The sequence below is a fragment of the Hyperolius riggenbachi genome, chromosome 2 (genome assembly GCF_040937935.1).
Source record: "Hyperolius riggenbachi isolate aHypRig1 chromosome 2, aHypRig1.pri, whole genome shotgun sequence".
Classification (NCBI taxonomy): domain Eukaryota; kingdom Metazoa; phylum Chordata; class Amphibia; order Anura; family Hyperoliidae; genus Hyperolius; species Hyperolius riggenbachi.
This window is the reverse complement of record NC_090647.1, coordinates 364,520,325-364,538,405: the sequence shown is the minus strand read 5'-3', so window position 1 is coordinate 364,538,405 and position 18,081 is coordinate 364,520,325. Positions and strand designations below refer to the sequence as shown.

Sequence of the window (18,081 nt, the reverse complement as noted above, 5' to 3'; positions counted from 1 at the left end):
AGCTTAATCTGCCAACAGGAAGTTCGCCTTGTAAGGTAGCCATACACTGGTCGATTTGCCATCAGATCGACCAACAGATAGATCCCTCTCTGATCGAATCTGATCAGAGAGGGATCGTATGGCTGCCTTACTGCAAACAGATTGTGAATCGATTTCAGCATGAAATCTATTCACCATCTGTGAAGCTGCCGCCCCCCGCCAGCTATACATTACCTGTTCCGCCGGCGCGTGTCCCCGCTCTCTCCCCCCCCCCCCCCCCCCCTGTCTTCTTCTCCGCGCTGGGCTCAGAGTCCGGCTGGCTTCACTGAACTTCCTGTCTGGGGAACAGTAGAGGGCACTCTACTGTTTAAAGGGAAGGTTCAGGGTGGCTGTTAAAAAAATAAAAATGCCCATCCACTTACCTGGGGCTTCCTCCAGCCCGTGGCAGCCAGGACGTGCCCTCGGTGCCGCTCCGCAGGCTCCCGGTCCCCTCGGTCATCGGACGTCCTCCGGGCTGTACTGCGCAGGCGCAGTAGTTCTGCGCCTGCGCAGTACAGCCCGGAGGACGTCCGATGACGTCAGCGGGACCCCGTGAGGCGCATTTTGAAGCGCAGAAGAGCCCGACCTGGCAGCCGGCCTGGCCAGGTCGGGTCGGCCACCGGAGGGGAACCGGGAGCCTGCGAAGCGGCGCCGAGGGCACGTCCTGGCTGCCACGGGCTGGAGGAAGCCCCAGGTAAGTGGATGGGCATTTTTATTTTTTTAACAGCCACCCTGAACCTTCCCTTTAAACCTGCCGGGACAGGAAGTTCAGTGAAGCCAGCCGGACTTGGAGCCCAGTGGGGAGAAGAAGACAGCAGAGAGAGCGGGGACACACGGCGGCGGAACAGGTAATGTATTGCAGCTAGCGTCGGCTATCAACGCACTCCTGACCCGCCGGCGATCGAGCAAAATCTTCCGCACGGACGAATCGACGGGAACGATTGATTTCGGATGGAAATCGATCGTTCTGTCAGCGTTTGCGCAATGATTTCACAGCAGATTCGATCACAGTGATGGAATTTGCTGTATATCAGCGGGAAAATCGTTAGGTGTATGGGCCCCTTGAGAAAGGTTTTAAAGGGAACATAAAGTGAAAGGAATATGGAGGCTGCCAACTTCATTACCTTATAAACAATAAGCTCTGAGCTTTTGGCTTTAGTTTATGAGTTACTCACCTAAAACAAGAATGCAGCCAGTGGAAGCAGACCAGAGTTAAAGCATCTGATCCGCATGCTCATTCTGGGCCAGTGATTTAAAGGACAACTGAAGTTAGGGGGGTATGGAGGCTCCCATATTTATTTCCTATTAAGCAATACCCATTGCCTGGCTATCCTGCTGATCTTCTGCCTCTAATAACTTTAGCCATAGACCCTGAACAAGCATTCAGCAGATCAGGTGTTTCTTATAGTATAGTCAGATCTGAAAAGATTAGCTACATGCTTGTTTCTGATGTGTTATTCAGACACTACTGCAGCCAAATAGACCAACAGGGCTGCCAGGCAACTGGTATTGGTTAAAAGAAAAATGTCAGCTTCCAAATTCTTCTCACTTCAGTTGTCCTTTAACGTTTTTCAAGCAGATCATCAGCATACAAGTGAGACAACTGATGTTATTTATAAGGCAATGAAGTTGGTAGCCTCAGTATTCCACTCACTGAAGTGTGTACTGTACAGGCAAGCAGATATACATATTGGGGTTTAAATGTAAAAAGTTCAGTATCAATATTAATACCTATGATTTACAGTACTTAATTTCGCTTTGATAAGTTTTCCTGTTTAGCCTTCAGTAAAGTTGGATTTAAATAATCCACTATTGGATGAACTGTAGTTTCAGTCCAACAACATAATACAACTATTAAATTAAAGTTGTAATTTTTTTTCCTTTTTATGGCAAAAAGTAACACATAATGTTGCAGAGTTTAAGTTTTTCATCTCCATTTTTTCTACCCCAGGGAAGTGAAAATACATTGTACCTACAAATATCAAAGACCCGCGCAGCAGAGCTGATTTGGCCACATTCCATATCTGTATTTTGGGGGGGTTTATTGGCTGTACGAGGAATTGCACACAGGCGTTTATACCGTCAGTGTGCCATTTGGACAGCTCTATTGCAGGTTCATAATAAAGTTTATCACTGCTAACTGGCAGAATTATTTATTTAATAACTTTCATTTTGGACTTTGTAAGATGTGTATTTTCATGCACTGATTCAAGTAACCATTTTTAAGTGCTTAACAATATGCTTCGTAAAAATATATTTTTAGCATGTGGGATGCTACCCTGTGGAATTAGACCGTGGACCTAGAGGCTTTGGGTTCAGCCTCCGAGGTGGAAAAGAGTATAACATGGGGCTGTTCATCCTTCGCCTTGCAGAAGATGGGCCAGCCGTCAAAGATGGTCGTATTCATGTATGTACCTCTATATCTCCCCCTCTTATTTATTTGTTCTGCTTATTATTTTTTGTATATATTTTATTACCCTTTTAAGTTATTACAATAGAAGCAATGCTAGCTTTACTGTAAGTTGACTAATTCAGTTGTTAAGGCGCTGAGTGCAGCTGTGATTGTTCCTTCTCTCTTCTCCAAACATGCCAATATTAGCATGTTTATTACTTATTTAGGCTGATTAGCAGCCTTTCACGGGGCATTCCATAACATCTACTCCTATACCATTTCTCTTACCTTCTACCTTACTAATAAGCATGAGATATGTTAAAGATGGAGGGATATGTCACATTAAAGTGACATTCCAAGATACTGGTAGTTTATGCTCTAGCAGTTAGTAGGCAAAAATGAAAAAAAAACAAAACCGCAAACTATTTTTTTGCATCACCCTTGCTGTTTTTTTCCAGATTGCCAGGCAAATTCACTATACTGTTGGTTTATGGGCTATATACTACCGTATCTTCTTGCCCTATTGAGCCCTGCATTACTCAATCTGGATGGAGCACAGTGACTGTGGGTTTTTTTATAATTATAAATAAGATATTTTCACATTATTTTATTAATTTTTCTTACCTGCTATGATCCCCTGCTATAATGGGAGGTAGGGAGGGCAGCTTTAAGAATAATGTTTGGAGCAGATGGTTTCCTTTATTGGTAACTGCAGAAGTAGATGTATTTACTTGTGCCTGGCGTTAGGGTTATTTGTATAGATGATTTGAAAATACATTTACTGTTGCGGGGAATTAATGACTTTATGCAATGTCTATTGCTGGGAATGAGGGGATTCAAGAGCACGAGAATTATTGATGGAGTGGTTATTAATGACCTAATGAATCGGTCATACTTTTTCTTTTCATCTTTATCAGGAATTAAGTGGCTTATTCTTGGCTGATAAGTAATTCATTAACAGCTTGGGAGAGCATTTATTTTATGGCTGGGGGCAATTATTGGCTGGGGATTAACTGCATTATTAGTGGCTTTAGTGTTATCTGACGTTACTATTTTATTAATGGATGTGAGCTAATACTATTACTGCAGGAATTAATGTATTAATCGTTTGTTAGTGACTGTTAACAGTTGGCAGGAATAATCCGATCATGGATGCTACCTAGGGCAATCGGCCTGATGCATGGGAATATGTTAAATGAGTGACATTTGAATTCATAACTGAAGGCCTTTGATGTAGAAAAAACATTCTAACTAAGCAGGACAACTACTTAAAGGGAACCTGAAGCGAAGGTGATATGGAGGGTGCCATATTTATTTGCTTTTTAACAATACTAGTTGTCGGACTGTGATGCTGATGCTCTGTCTTTAAAGGGGCCCATACACTGGTCAATTTCAGCCTTCTAGCGATCGATGGGTTCGATTGAATCGATCGATTGGAAATCAATTAGCCGGTCAATCGATTTGCGGCCGATTTCGATCGATTTGATCTATCTGACAGGATGGAAGATCTAGGTCGATCTGCTGCTGGCAGCAGATCGATGGCCATAGAGTTGCATTGGATCTAATGGTCCAATAAGCATTTAGATCGATTTTCAATAGATTTCATCCTGAAATCTATTGGAAATCTGTTCCTAGTGTGTGGCACACATCAGATAGATTCCTGTCAGATTAGACTTGACAGACATCTGACAAAAATCTATCTGATGGTCGTACGTATCTGCTGTAAATCTATAAGTGTATGGCACCTTTATACTTTAAGTTGCCTGTCTGTGCTCTGCCTCTAAAGGGGTCCATACACTCAGCCGATTTTTGGCCGATTGGTCGATTGTAAATCGATTGACCAATCGATCGATTTGCGGCCAATTTCGATCTAGTTTCAGTTTGCATGCACACCACTTCTTTTAAAAAGGAGTTTTAGTGAAAAGGGGAAAAAATCAATACATTGCAAAGTGAGAAGTTAAAAAATAGACTTGAGATCAAGAAATGATTGATATTCACCAAGTCATTTGTTCATGTTGTTTAATCCACATTCAATCTGCACTTATTCATGTACACTACTGCCAGACAAGAGAAAAACTAGACCGCACCAACTGCCATTATTTATAACCACACCCACTAACATTGCCATAGCCTAAAAGGTTGCAATTTTTTTTATAGATATACATATGCACAGAGGGAGATCAGTGTTCTCCCAGAAATTTTTTCCAGCTGGGTGACATGAAAAAGTAGCCGGGTGGGGAGAAACCTGGGGAATGCAGGGCCGATGCAACTCTGCTTATAGCATAGGAGGAGGAGAAGGAAACGAGCATATGTCAGCCGGGTGCTTACCAGATATTGTGCAGGGGTTATATATATATATATGATAATGATTATCATATATGGCCCCTGCACACTAGCTGCAACACCTTCTTCCTGAATAACATCCATATGATTTAACAGCCATGTGCAAAGCAGTTATCATGAGCAGGCATTTCACATAAATGCTTGCCTTAACCAGAGGCGTAGCTAGGGTTTTCAGCACCTGGGGACAAAGACAAGGTTTTTGCGCCCACTTCCGGCCAGTCCTGCGGCACACGAAGGTTGCCATACAAAAAGATAGGCATTACCACACACACAAATGTAAGTGTGGTTTGGGTGGAGCTATGACTAGGGCAGTGATTTGATTCTGAGTTCCTCTGAGGACAGTGAGTGACATAACTATGTACTCTGTAAAGTGCTGCAGAAGATGTCAGTGCTGTATAAATACATAATAATAATATGGTAGGACATTAGACTATGACTATAGTAGGATTCGATTGTGAGCTCCTCTGAGGACAGTCAGTGACATGACTATGTACTCTCTAGAGTGCTGCAGGAGATGTCTGTGCTATGTAAATACTTAATAATAGTATGGTAGGACATTAGACTATGACTATGGTAGGTATTAACGAGGCCACTAATGATACAATTTGATGAATGATCATTTACAAGTGATTCCTCAAATGAATAATCATAAATGATTATCAAGCTAATCAGATTGGTTAGGAGATTTTTTCCATTAGATCATTTCTGATCCTTCATACGAAGAATCTTTCGTAAACAATCATTCAGCCAATTGTATCCTTAGTGGCCACCATTAGATTCTGAGTACAGTGAGTGACATAACTATGTACTCTGTAAAGTACTGCAGAAGTTGACAGTGCTATATACTGTAAGTACATACTAATAATATGGTAGGACATTAGACAAATACTATGGTAGTATTAAATTAGTAATTAGCTTAAAGAGTAACTGTTAGGCATGAAAAACAAAATCAATTTTCTATTTCTATCTGTTGATCATATAAAAGGGATGCTAAAAAGGCAATGCATAACTTTAAAATCAATCTTACTTTTTTATTGCAGAGATTATTCCTCATGTCCCCAGCTCCTTAGTACACAGCCAGTAATCAGCCGTAAAAGAGAAGTTAAAGTGCAGGCTGGGGGGGGGGGGGGTAGTTTCTGCACAGACACAGCTAGTTCAGCCTGATTGGCAGCCTGTGTCACTCTCACTTTTTTTCCTCTCATTGGCTGCCTCCCATGACTGTCTGTGTCGGCCCCCTCCCCACACTCCAGCCCAACAGGCATCTCAGCCGATTTATGAGGGCAGTGGCTGCCACCATCACACCCATGAGGAGCACGGTGGCGTAGTGGTTAGTGCTCTTGCCTTGCATTGCTGGGTCCCTGGTTCCAATCCCAGCCAGGTCAACATCTGCAAGGAGTTTGTATGTTCTCCCCATGTCTGTGTGGGTTTCCTCCAGGTACTCCAGTTTCCTCCCACATCCCAAAAACATACAGATAAGTTAATTGGCTTCCCCCTAAAATTGGCCCTAGACTAAAATATACATGCACTACACAATACATACATAGACATATGACTATAGTAGGGACTAGATTGTGAGCTCCTTTGAGGAACAGTTAGTGACAAGACTATATATATACTCTGTACAGCGCTGCGGAAGATGTTGACGCTATAATAATAATAATAATGGGGACCCCGTCCCTGCTACCATTTCCTTAGGGATTCCCTGCATTTACAATCAACGCTCGCTATTGGTGTGGGGAGAAGGGGGGAGTAAGGGAGGAAATGACCATTGTCTTCAGCTGGAGGGAGTAAAGATGGCCCCTGCCAGCGAACAGAATTCTCTCCATTTACCTTTTTTTATTTTATAAAGTTCACTGAAATCAACACTTGGACCATGCAATACACATGTTATGTAAGTAGAGCTAGTATTTATCTACTTATATATGTCGTTTTTTTATCTGGCATAGTATGGCTGACAGCTCCTCTTTAAAGAAGACCTAATGTGAGAGAAAGAAGTTGAATTTTACTTACCTGGGGCATCTTCCAGACCCCTGTAGTCCTTCAGGTGCCTTGCTGTCCCCAAGGTCCATTCTGTTGTGCAGCTTTCACACCATGTGCTGTCCAGCCTCGCCCACCTCCTCGATTGAGCTCCCTTGGCCAACAGCGTTTTGGGCATGCACAGTTTGTAAATGTCTCAACTGTGCATGCACAGAATTTTCCGGGCCACAGATGTGCAATTGAGGAGGCACGTGGCTGGGACAGCACATGAGCAATAGCCCAGTTGATGAGATTTTGGAGGAGCACTTAACAGAGCAGACTGGGAGGACAGCAAGGGACCTGAAGGACTACAAGCCCCAGGTAAGTAAATGTATTTATTTTCCTTTGTCAGTCAATAAAAACTTCAGTCGGTGAAACACACATATTGATGTTTACTTCAGGTGACCATACTCTCGACTGGGTGGCTGATCGACCATCCAATTCGATAGCTATAATCAAATCAGATGAAAATCTGTGCTGCCAAGAGCATGCCTGATTGATGATGCAACCAATTTTGGGACGTCAGACATGCTGCAAGATCTTGGGCCGCCATGTTTCATCAGGGGTGCGGCGGTAACGGTGAGCAATATCGGAACGAGCAACTAAACCCCCAGCGCTGTTCCCCCAAGTGCATAAATGTGCGACGTTGTGTATTTCTACATTACCTGTTCTATTTTGCCCACTGCATGGTGCCCATCAGTCTTTAGTTTCCTCCTCTTCCATTTGAGCCTCACTCCACCGACGTATAGCACGTTGATGACCTCACGCGCACTAAACGCCTGCAGCGTGTGAAGCGCAAATAGAGGAGCAGGAAGCAGAAGAGGGATGGGCACTACGCAGTGAGTGACATAGGACAGGTAATGTATGAATACACACACGGGGCACATTTATACACTAGGGGGGGGGGGGGCAGTGGCGAGGTGGCGGACCAAATCCCAAGAGATTTCATACTGAAATCAATAAGGAATCAGCCTCCGGTGTATGGGCAGCCAACAGATCTCTCTATTCAGATTTGATCAAAGAGGGATTTGTCTCTTGGTTGAATCTGCCCATCATCACTAGATGTATGGGCACCTTTACCCTACCATGTCAGCATTAGGACCCTGCAGTCTCATCCCTGCAAGCTCCAGGTCCTCATCAGTTCTGCCAGGAGGTTGGTAGGGAGAAGTTTAACATAAAAGGCTGAATGGCTTTATAGCCCATCTCCCAGCTCTGATCTTCCAGAGAACTTCTTCAGAATGGAGGAGGCGCCGCTGGGGCTGCTCTCACACACACAAACACATGCACTCGCACAGAAGCTGCAGGCACACATACCATTCCCCTCTTGGTTCCTGAATTACTACATGATCCTGGGAGGGTAGCGGCTGACTGATGACGTCACGCACAGACGTCAGTGTAGAAATGAAGTAAAAAAAAAAAAAAAAAGAGACAGACGCTGAGCGCCCTTAATGGTACGTGCCCGTACATATGTCCTCCCATACCCCACCCTACGTGTCTGGCCTTAGCTGCACAGTGCACAGGCTCCAGTTTTCCTTCTCTGTGACATTGAGCAGGCATACTGCTTGTGACACGTGCCCTTGTTCGCTGGCTTCTCTATTTGCAAGCACACACTGTCAGCCGGGTGGTGATTTATTTTACCTGAGTGGGCCGCCCAGCTATTTGACTCTGGGGAGAACACTGGAGATACTGGTTACTTGGCAGTTGGAAATAGCGGTTATGTCCCACAATGCAACAAGGTTCACAGACAGCAGACTGGATTTTGCAATATTAGCTTAATTTATTAGTGGTATCAAATCCACCGAAAAGGACAACGTTTTGGCACGCAGGCCTTTGTCAAATGCTAACACACTCACAGAAGTGACAACATTATGAAACCTTTTGCATAAACACAACCATTAAGGGGTGAGGACAACCTTTAAAGAGAGAGAAACATTTTTAATAGCCATTCATGAATTATAGAAAACATTTGAAATGAAAGTCCTCATTCAAACCGTCAGGCGTAAGAGCTTGTCTATCCAGCGGCTTTCTCTTCTCAATAAGAATACAGTAATACCATAATGGTGTACACCAAATAAAGACACTGGTACAAAATACAGAATTGGTAATTAGTGACAAATGTAACATGATGAATAAAATGTATAAAAAAGACACAAAATGACTAACAACTCCCAAGGCATGAGAATTGTGAGCTTACAATGTTGAGGAATATGGGGGAACAAGAGTTGGGATCGTATACAATAATATGCATACCAAGAGGCAGCGTGCTTTTAGGTTATCTAGAGATACGGACCTCTGCTTTCAGTGCGACAGCAGTGGAGAGGGCTGCAGCATCACAGTATCAGCGCGGAATGGGGATGTTGAAATCTATGCCCTTGCAGTCTTAGGCGAATGTTAACAGTGCATAGATTTCAACTACGCTGGTCCGAAACCAGTTTGATAGCACAAATAAATCACAGTGCAGTTGTTCATGTTTAGTGATGCTTTGAGCCTTTCTGTTTTATCCAAATCGCTTTGCTAATCCATCTTGCCAAGTTTGCTTCAGCAAGAGAAGTCTTAAGGGGCCCATACACTCAGCTGATTTCTGGCCGATCGATCAAAATCGTTCTATTAGTCGATTGCAAATCGATTGACCAATCGAACGATTTACGGACGATTTCGATCGATTTCAATCGATCTGGCAGGCTGGAAAATCTAGGTCGATCTGTTCAGATTGCTTATCATTTTGCCTTGGCCCTAATGGAAATCTGATGGCAAAAAAATGCCATCAGATCGATTTTCAATAGATTTCAAACTGAAATCTATTGGAAATCGGTTCCTAGTAAAATTAAAATGTTCCTAAACACATCAGATAGATCAGAAATCTATCTGATGATCTATCTGCTGCTAATCTAACAAGTGTATGGCCACGTTTATGCCTAGTACACACCATACAATTTTCTGTTAGATTTTCTGTTAGATTTACCTGCCAGATAGATAATTTTCAACATGTTGGAAATGATCTATCTAACCATCTGCCTAGCCATTAGGCATTGTTCTACTCAGCAGGAGATAACCAGAAGACAATGCACCAGAGATAATGACCAGTCTCTACCAGTACTTTACAGAAAATAATCTAATTACAGAAAATCTTACTGAAAATCTAACAGAAAAATCTAACAGAAAATTGTATGGTGTGTACTAGGCATTAGCCCTTCACTGCATTCTCCACAATGTAAAATAAATAAACAGGTATACATTAAAATGGTAATGAATGCAGCCTGAGAGTCCCCGAGACAGAAATAAGACAACTGATTAAACCTGTTGGCATCTATCCATAGTTGAAAACTGTTGTACCAGTTTTAACACCACCCTCTTCCATTACTGCCCATGTAATTCTCCCTCTGAGCCATTTCTTGTGGAAGTTTTACAGATTTGGGGTCTGTGCTGTTTATTCTGGACATGTTGAGCTCTGTTGTTGTATCTAGAAGGTGCTTTATTTTTACACACAAGTATGTATGCAGTAAATGGTTTTGTACAAAGGACATGGCTTTCTACTGTGAGCTGAGTCACTGCCTTTCCACTCACAGTTCAGTAGACAAGCCATTCCAAAATCTACAGTGTTTGTAAATACATTTTATTAAAGCTTCAGGGTGTTACTGTCAGCTTGAGAAAGAAAAAGAAAAATGATAGCAGTGGACAACTAGGAAATCTCATAGGTCTGCAATCTGCAGGCGGAAATCTATGGTAACAGATGTGCACTGTCTGTAGCATACAGCTTCTTATATACAGTCAGGTTTTATGAAACATTTCAAACAGAATAACTAAAACTAGCACTGCCTTCATTGTGCAGCTTTCAAGGCCAGAACAGCAATTACCGCTGTAGTTTCAAACTCAGCCAGTGAAACAAATGTGTTTGTGTAATGGAAATGCACTCAGCCATCGTTTTTCACCTCAATCTAATTCAGGTTTAAAAATATCAACAGTTTTAATGGCAATATCCACAGTTTAATATACTCTTTCTGAAGATCACAGGAGTCATATATGCCATATATTACTGGTAGGTACCAATTACCTGGATAGGAATATACTACTGTTAGGTGCCACTTGCCTGGGCCAGAGTAAATCCTGCCCATTAGATTCACTGAACCTGATGTGTGAGTTCTTCCAAATGGAAGAGGGTGAGCCACTACTCGGGCATTACTTTAATTTCACTGCCTATACAACTAATGGAATCGGAGGGTTGCAGACAAGACATCTACCGCTTTCCTACATTTTTGTAATGCTTTCCTGCAACATTTGTATCATGCTTAAGGGAATACTGTAGGGGGGTCAGGGGAAAATGAGTTGAACTTACCCGGGGCTTCTAATAGTCCCCCGTCAGACACCCTGTGCCCGCGCAGCCACTCACCGATGCTCTGGCCCCGCCTCCGGTTCACTTCTGGAATTTCAGACTTTAAAGTCTGAAAACCACTGCGCCTGCGTTGCCGTGTCCTTGCGCCCGCTGATGTCACCAGGAGCTTACTGCGCAGTCACAGGCCATACTGGGCTTGTGCTATACACTCCTGGTGACATCAGCGGGAGCGAGGACACGGCAACGCGGGCGCAATGGTTTTCAGACTTTAGAGTCTGAAATTCCAGAATTAAACCGGAGGCGGGGCCGGAGCATCGGTGAGTGGCTGCGCGGGCACAGGATGTCTGCGGGGGACCATTAGAAGCCCCGGGTAAGTTCAACTCATTTTCCCCCGACCCCCCTACAGTATTCCTTTAAAGTAACACCTTTTTAGTGCCTATTTATAAAGATGGCAGTCAGAAATTAAAAAAATGTTGGTATTTCTCCACAAAGCTGCTGATTTATAAAGGTAGCCATCAGTTTCCCTCTGTGTGAGGAACTCCACTTTTACATTATTATCTAGCGGAAAATGCTTATAAGCTTCCATGAAAAGTTTTATCCATTTTATTTAACATTTATTATTATTTTACATTAAGGTAGAGCTAAGGTGAAAATGTAACTTTGTGGTATAAAATATCTCTTTGTGGCGATACGTCAGCATGGCAGCATTTCTGACCTGTGCTGCTGGGGCCATGAGACTTTTGGAGAGTGGAAACCTGAGCGTGTGATATGGTAGCATATAAAACCTGACGGGAGACCTGGAGAAACTCCTGGGCAAGTATCTGTAGTGACTTTTGCGACATTGCAGCAGCACTTGGGAGTAAATTGAGGGCATGGTGGCAGTATCTAGTAGCCATAGGGGATATGCTAGCAGCTTTTTTGCTGCATATAGGGAAGTCAAGAAGTGCATGTAGATATTAATAAGGCCAGTTCAAAGAAGATGCACTTTCAAGTAATATGGAATGATCCAAACATAAAGGATGCACGTGTGAGGGTGAGCTGGTATACTATAATAAAAAGTTTAAAGTTGCATTATAACCACGCCCAGTTTTTGGCCACATCTACAAGCAGTGTGCACATTTTTTCCATGTGAGCACCTTCCCCCCCATCCTCAGAACGACCCTCAGTTTAACCATTTAATGGGGAACTACAGCCATTATGAAAATTATAACACTAAAATCCAAAGAGATCCACCCACTATTGAGACCCTTGAGGAACCCAGACAGGGAACTACACCACAACCAGTATTCAGCTTGCACCAAGTAACAGAGTGTGGTTACTCAAACTGATTATATACTGTGGAAACTGTATTGAACCAATGTGTACAATAGAAAAAAAACAAGGTTGCCTTACACTGTGTGAGCTTCTTTGGGGGTCCAAAGTCATTCTTTGCAGGTTGCCTAGTAACAGCACTAGTGAGTAAGTATTAAAGCTTCTTTTTTTTTTTTTAATCCTATTGTGTCCAGGTAAACAGCAGCCCAGTCATATAAAGCCACTTATTGATTTCCATACATCCAGTGGCCAGAAGGAAATGGAAAGGCAGGGTCAGCTTGGCAAATTAGTTTAAATTCGTTTAAAGCTACACAACTGTGGACATGTGAAGACTCAGCAAGAGCACTTGACTCTGTAGGGGTAGGATAGTGTACACTTTCTTTCCACAAATTCCCTTTTCCTATAAAACTGAGAATTACACCTCCAAATGTGACTCCACTTTGTTGGAAAATATAAGAATTATTTCATTTAGGGCCCTTTTACACTGGCTGCGTTCCGTTTGGTTTTTAAAAAGGTTTGGTATTTTCCGCAAGTACAGGAAAGTTACAATTGGAATCATGGGAATGTATCAGGGCCGGATTTACCATAAGGACTGTAGGCAAGTACCTACATGTGCCTGATGCTGGAAAGGGGGCTCACTCCTCTCCCCGAGTGCCTCCCTTCTTCCCTATGCAGAGTCCTGATGAGAGTGTAAATGAGACGTTACTCACCCACCTCTCTGAATTCCACTGATGAGATCTCCCTTCAGCCAAAGGTACCTCTAGCTCAGGGCCTGGTTTACCATAAGGCACTGTAGGTACGTGCCTACAGGCGCCAGGTGGTGGAAGGGCAGCTACTCCCCTCCCGAAGAGCCTCCTTCCCTATGCAGAGTTCGGAGTGGAGTGTAAATGAGAGGTAACTCACTGACCAGATCTCCCTTCAGACAGGGGCTACTTAATACTGAGATTCCTCTTGCTACCTAATACTAAGGGGTACCTGTAGCTACCTATGACAGGCAAGGGAACTAAGAGAGAAGTGACAGCTGGGCCATCCAGCACACTTACAGTTCGGTTCAGAGGGGGTTTGTAGGTTCATGGAGGGCGACGTGTAGGGTGCCAGGACATCTGTGCCTATAGGCTCCTATGATGTAAATCCGGGCCTGGTATGCACTTATACTGAATGCATTTCTGATTTTCTAAAAAAGCAATCGTAGCTCTGCTGCATTTTTTCTGTGTTTTTCGATTGAGGCCAGCATAGTGAAAGAAGCAAAATGCAAAACGCATTTGAGATTGCATTTTGCGATTGTGTATCATGATTTTGTTGTGAAAGAGCCCTTAAGGGAGGTATAAGCATTGCATAGATTTCACCAAGTATTTCAGTTTCAAAAATGTATTATTGAAAACCTTAAATAAAGTAATCCTGTTCGCAAAGTCACTGAGTAGCACAGAGGTGAAACACATGAGAAAAATACAGAGAACCTCATTATTCTCGCATTAAACATCACATAGTATTCTGTAAGGCTCTATACTAAGTGCAGAGCTTTAACTGTATACAGCACCACCAATTGGCCTAAAAAGCCAGGTAGAGAAAATATAGAAAGCAACCAAAAGAGAAGGAAAAGCAGAAGAGGAGGAGGAAAAGTAAGGTTCAGGGTAAGTTAGCCTGAGAACCACCAGGGTTCGCACGCGTATCAACCTCTCACAACACACTATGAAATACAGTAGGTTACAAAAGTATTCTGCCACCTTGAAGTTTTCCACATTTTGTCACATTACTGCCACAAACATGCATCAATTTTATTGGAATTCCATGTGAAAGACCAATACAAAGTGGTGTACACAGGAGAAATGGAACGACAACCGTACATGATTCCAAACATTTTTTACAAATCAATAATTGCAAAGTGGGGTGTGCGTAATTATTCAGCCCCCTGAGTCAATACTTTGTAGAACCACCTTTTGCTGCAATTACAACTGCCAGTCTTTTAGGGTATGTCTCTACCAGCTTTGCACATCTAGAGACTGAAATCCTTGCCCATTCTTCTTTGCAAAACAGCTTCAGCTCAGTCAGATTAGATGGACAGCGTTTGTGAACAGTAGTTCTCAGATCTTGCCACAGATTCTCAATTGCATTTAGATCTGGACTTTGACTGGGCCATTCTAACACATAGATATGTTTTGTTTTAAACCATTCCATTGTTGCCCTGGCTTTATGTTTAGGGTCATTGTCCTGCTGGAAGGGGAACCTCCGCCCCAGTCTCAAGTCTTTTGCAGTCTCCAAGAGGTTTTCTTCCAAGATTGCCCTGTATTTGGCTCCATCCATCTTCCCATCAACTCTGACCAGCTTTCCTGTCCCTGCTGAAGAGAAGCACCCCCCCCCCCCCCCCCCCGAGTATGATGCTGCCACCACCATATTTGACAGTGGGGATGGTGTGTTCAGAGTAATGTGCAGTGTTAGTTTTCCGCCACACATAGCGTTTTGCATTTTGGCTAAAAAGTTCCATTTTGGTCTCATCTGACCAGAGCACCTTCTTCCACATGGTTGCTGTGTCCCCCACATGACTTGTGGCAAACTGCAAACGGGACTTCTTATGCTTTCTGTTAACAATGGCTTTCTTCTTGCCACTCTTCCATAAAGGCCAACTTTGTGCAGTGCATGACTAATAGTTGTCCTATGGACAGAGTCTCCCACCTGAGCTGTAGATCTCTGCAGCTCATCCAGAGTCACCATGGGCCTCTTGACTGCATTTCTGATCAGCGCTACCCTTGTTCGGCCTGTGAGTTTAGGTGGATGGTCTTGTCTTGGTAGGTTTACAGTTGTGCCATACTCCTTCCATTTCTGAATGATCGCTTGAACAGTGCTCCGTGGGATGTTCAAGGCTTTGGAAATCTTTTTGTAGCCTAAGCCTGCTTTAAATTTCTCAATAACTTGATCCCTTACCTGTGTTGTGTATTCTTTGGACTTCACGGTGTTGCTGCTCCCAATATTCTCTTAGACAACCTCTGAGGCCCTCACAGAGCAGCTGTATTTGTACTGACATTAGATTACACACAGGTGCACTCTATTTAGTCATTAGCACTCATCAGGCAATGCCTATAGGCAACTGACTGCACTCAGATCAAAGGGGGCCGAATAATTATGCACACACCACTTTGCAGTTATTTATTTGTAAAAAAAAAAATTGGAATCCTGTATGATTTTCGTTCCACTTCTCATGTGTACACCACTTTGTATTGGTCTTTCACGTGGAATTCCAATAAAATTGATGCATGTTTGTGGCAGTAATGTGTCAAAATGTGGAAAACTTCAAGGGGGCCGAATACTTTTGCAACCCACTGTATTTGTAGGAAATCTAATTTCAAAAAATGCTGAGGCTGCCAAAGGGAGCAATTGCCATAGGCCCTACAGCCCTTGGGGGTTCCCCAGTAATTCCTCCCAACCAAACCTATTACTGGCTTTCTCAGTGACATCAGTTCCCAGGTGTTAAAAAGACAACCAGACCTTTTAAATAGATTTATTATTAGTGTTTATAAAAACATTGAGTTTACCAGAAGTGTATAAAAAAGTAAAGCCATCTTCAATTGGTGTTTGTCTTCCTTCATTGAACGTTGATTGGGAAGGCCATACATTGAAGCATGAGGGGGTTGGTAGAGCTTGAGCAATGTTTCCTTTGTCTTTGTAGTGCGCAGAGCAGTAAACAACTACAGTATATACTCGCATATAAGTAGAATTTTTGAGCACAAAAAATGTGCTCAAAGGTCCATCCCCCCCCCCCCTCGCCTTATACACGAGTCAGTGTCCCCCGGGTGCCCTCCTGACTAGTCACAGTGGAGTGTAAGGGATCGTGCAATGATCCCACACTCATGTGCTGCATCCCCCTCCTTCTCTTATGTAAAAAAAAACGCAACAGGCCATTGTGTCTGCAAATAATACGTCATTTAGATTGGTGATCGCTCCATTCTCATATATAGAAAATGCGTAAGAGTTTTAGCAAAAATTCAAACACCAAATGTACACAAAATTTAAAAGCAACAAACAGCAGTTAGCTTCATAGGCCAGCCCCTTATGTTTGGCAATATGAATACACACACAAGAATTGTATGCAGTCTTCTCTGGCCAGATAATAAACCACACAATTCCATTCATCCGCACATTCATACATTAAAGTGCTCTGTTCGTGCTATGAATATAGTTGGGGGGCCCCCTTAAATCCACTTGTAAGGCAGCAAACGATATTTCTATGGAATCCTATTATTCACCAAGGCTCCAGCCAATAGGTACAATCATGAACTGTGAGTCTGTGGAACGGTGACGATGTCTCTCTCTCAGCTACAACTTATCCAAGGGACACAGGTCAGTTGTAGTGCTGTGTTACAGTGCTGGTCGTAATGGAGAAAGCTACGCTTACGGATCATTACGCGTAATTTTACGCTATTACGCATTACGAAATTACGCTTACGGCATAGACAGTCAATTTCGGTACATGTCTATAATTACGCATAGCACTTACGCAATTACGCGTAAGTATACCGTAATTCAGGTTATTACGTTATAGGTTTACGCGTAAAATCCTACTAGCAATTAATGCGTAAGGTCATGCTGCCAAGCGGAAAAGTTGACGCATAGATCAATGTTGGGTAGCCGCCGACTTTAAGGGTTAATAGCAAAGCCCCCTTAAGTGCTAAGAGCCTCAAATTTGGAGAATATATTAAGGAGATCAGAAGGAATAAGAGGAAAAAAAATTTTTCAAAAAGACCTTATAGTTTTTGAGAAAATCGATGTTAAAGTTTCAAAGGAAAAATATATACATTTAAAAACCATTTAATTAACTTTAACGGTTAATAGCAAAGCCTGCTTAAAATTTAGGGACACCAAATTCACAGGGTATATTAAGGGGATCAGTGGGAATAAGAGGAAATTTTTTTTTTTCAAAAAGACCTTATAGTTTTTGAGAAAATCGATTTTTAAGTTTCAAGGGCGAAAATGTCTTTTAAATGCGGAAAATGTCAGTTTTTTTTGCACAGGTAACAATAGTGTTTTATTTTCATAGATTACCCCAAGTGGGAAGAGTTTTACTTACTTCGTTCTGAGTGTGGGAAATATAAAAAAAAAAACGACGTGGGGTCCCCCCTCCCAGACCTCTTTAACCCCTTGTCCCCCATGCAGACTGGGATAGCCAGAATGCGGAGCACCGGCCGCGTGGGGCTCCGCACCCTGACTATACCAGCCCGCATGGTCCATGGATTGGGGGGTCTCGGAAGGGGAGGGGCAGCCAAGCTTTCCCCTCCCCCTCCAAGCCCTTGTCCAATCCAAGGACAAGGGGCTCTTCTCCACCTCCGATGGGCGGTGGAGGGGGAGGCCGCGATTTCCTGGGGAGGGGTTCATGGTGGCATCTGGGAGTCCCCTTTAAAAAGGGGTCCCCCAGATGCCCACCCCCCTCCCAGGAGAAATGAGTATAGAGGTACTTGTAGTACCCCTTACCCATTTCCTTTAAGAGTTAAAAGTAAATAAACACACAAACACATAGAAAAAGTATTTTAATTGAACAAAAAACATAACCACGAAAAAAGTCCTTTAATATTCTTAATTAACCATTAATACTTACCTGTCCCTTTAAAAGCCAGTTCCCACGCAATATCCTCGGAAATATACTAATCAGTTACAATGTAACAAAGTTATTACAATGTAACAA

The 18,081-nt window shown here is 42.9% G+C and overlaps 1 protein-coding gene across 5 annotated transcripts in view; it reads left to right on the top strand.

Annotated features, from left to right (window-relative positions):
• MAGI3 (membrane associated guanylate kinase, WW and PDZ domain containing 3) overlaps positions 1-18,081 on the top strand; it is a 506,679-nt gene that overhangs the window by 468,517 nt on the left and 20,081 nt on the right. For all 5 annotated transcript variants that reach the window (XM_068269718.1, XM_068269717.1, XM_068269716.1 and 2 more), the window contains one exon: positions 2,282-2,425. In XM_068269718.1, the coding sequence (XP_068125819.1) occupies positions 2,282-2,425 (144 nt within the window). The remainder of the gene's footprint in view (positions 1-2,281; positions 2,426-18,081) is intronic.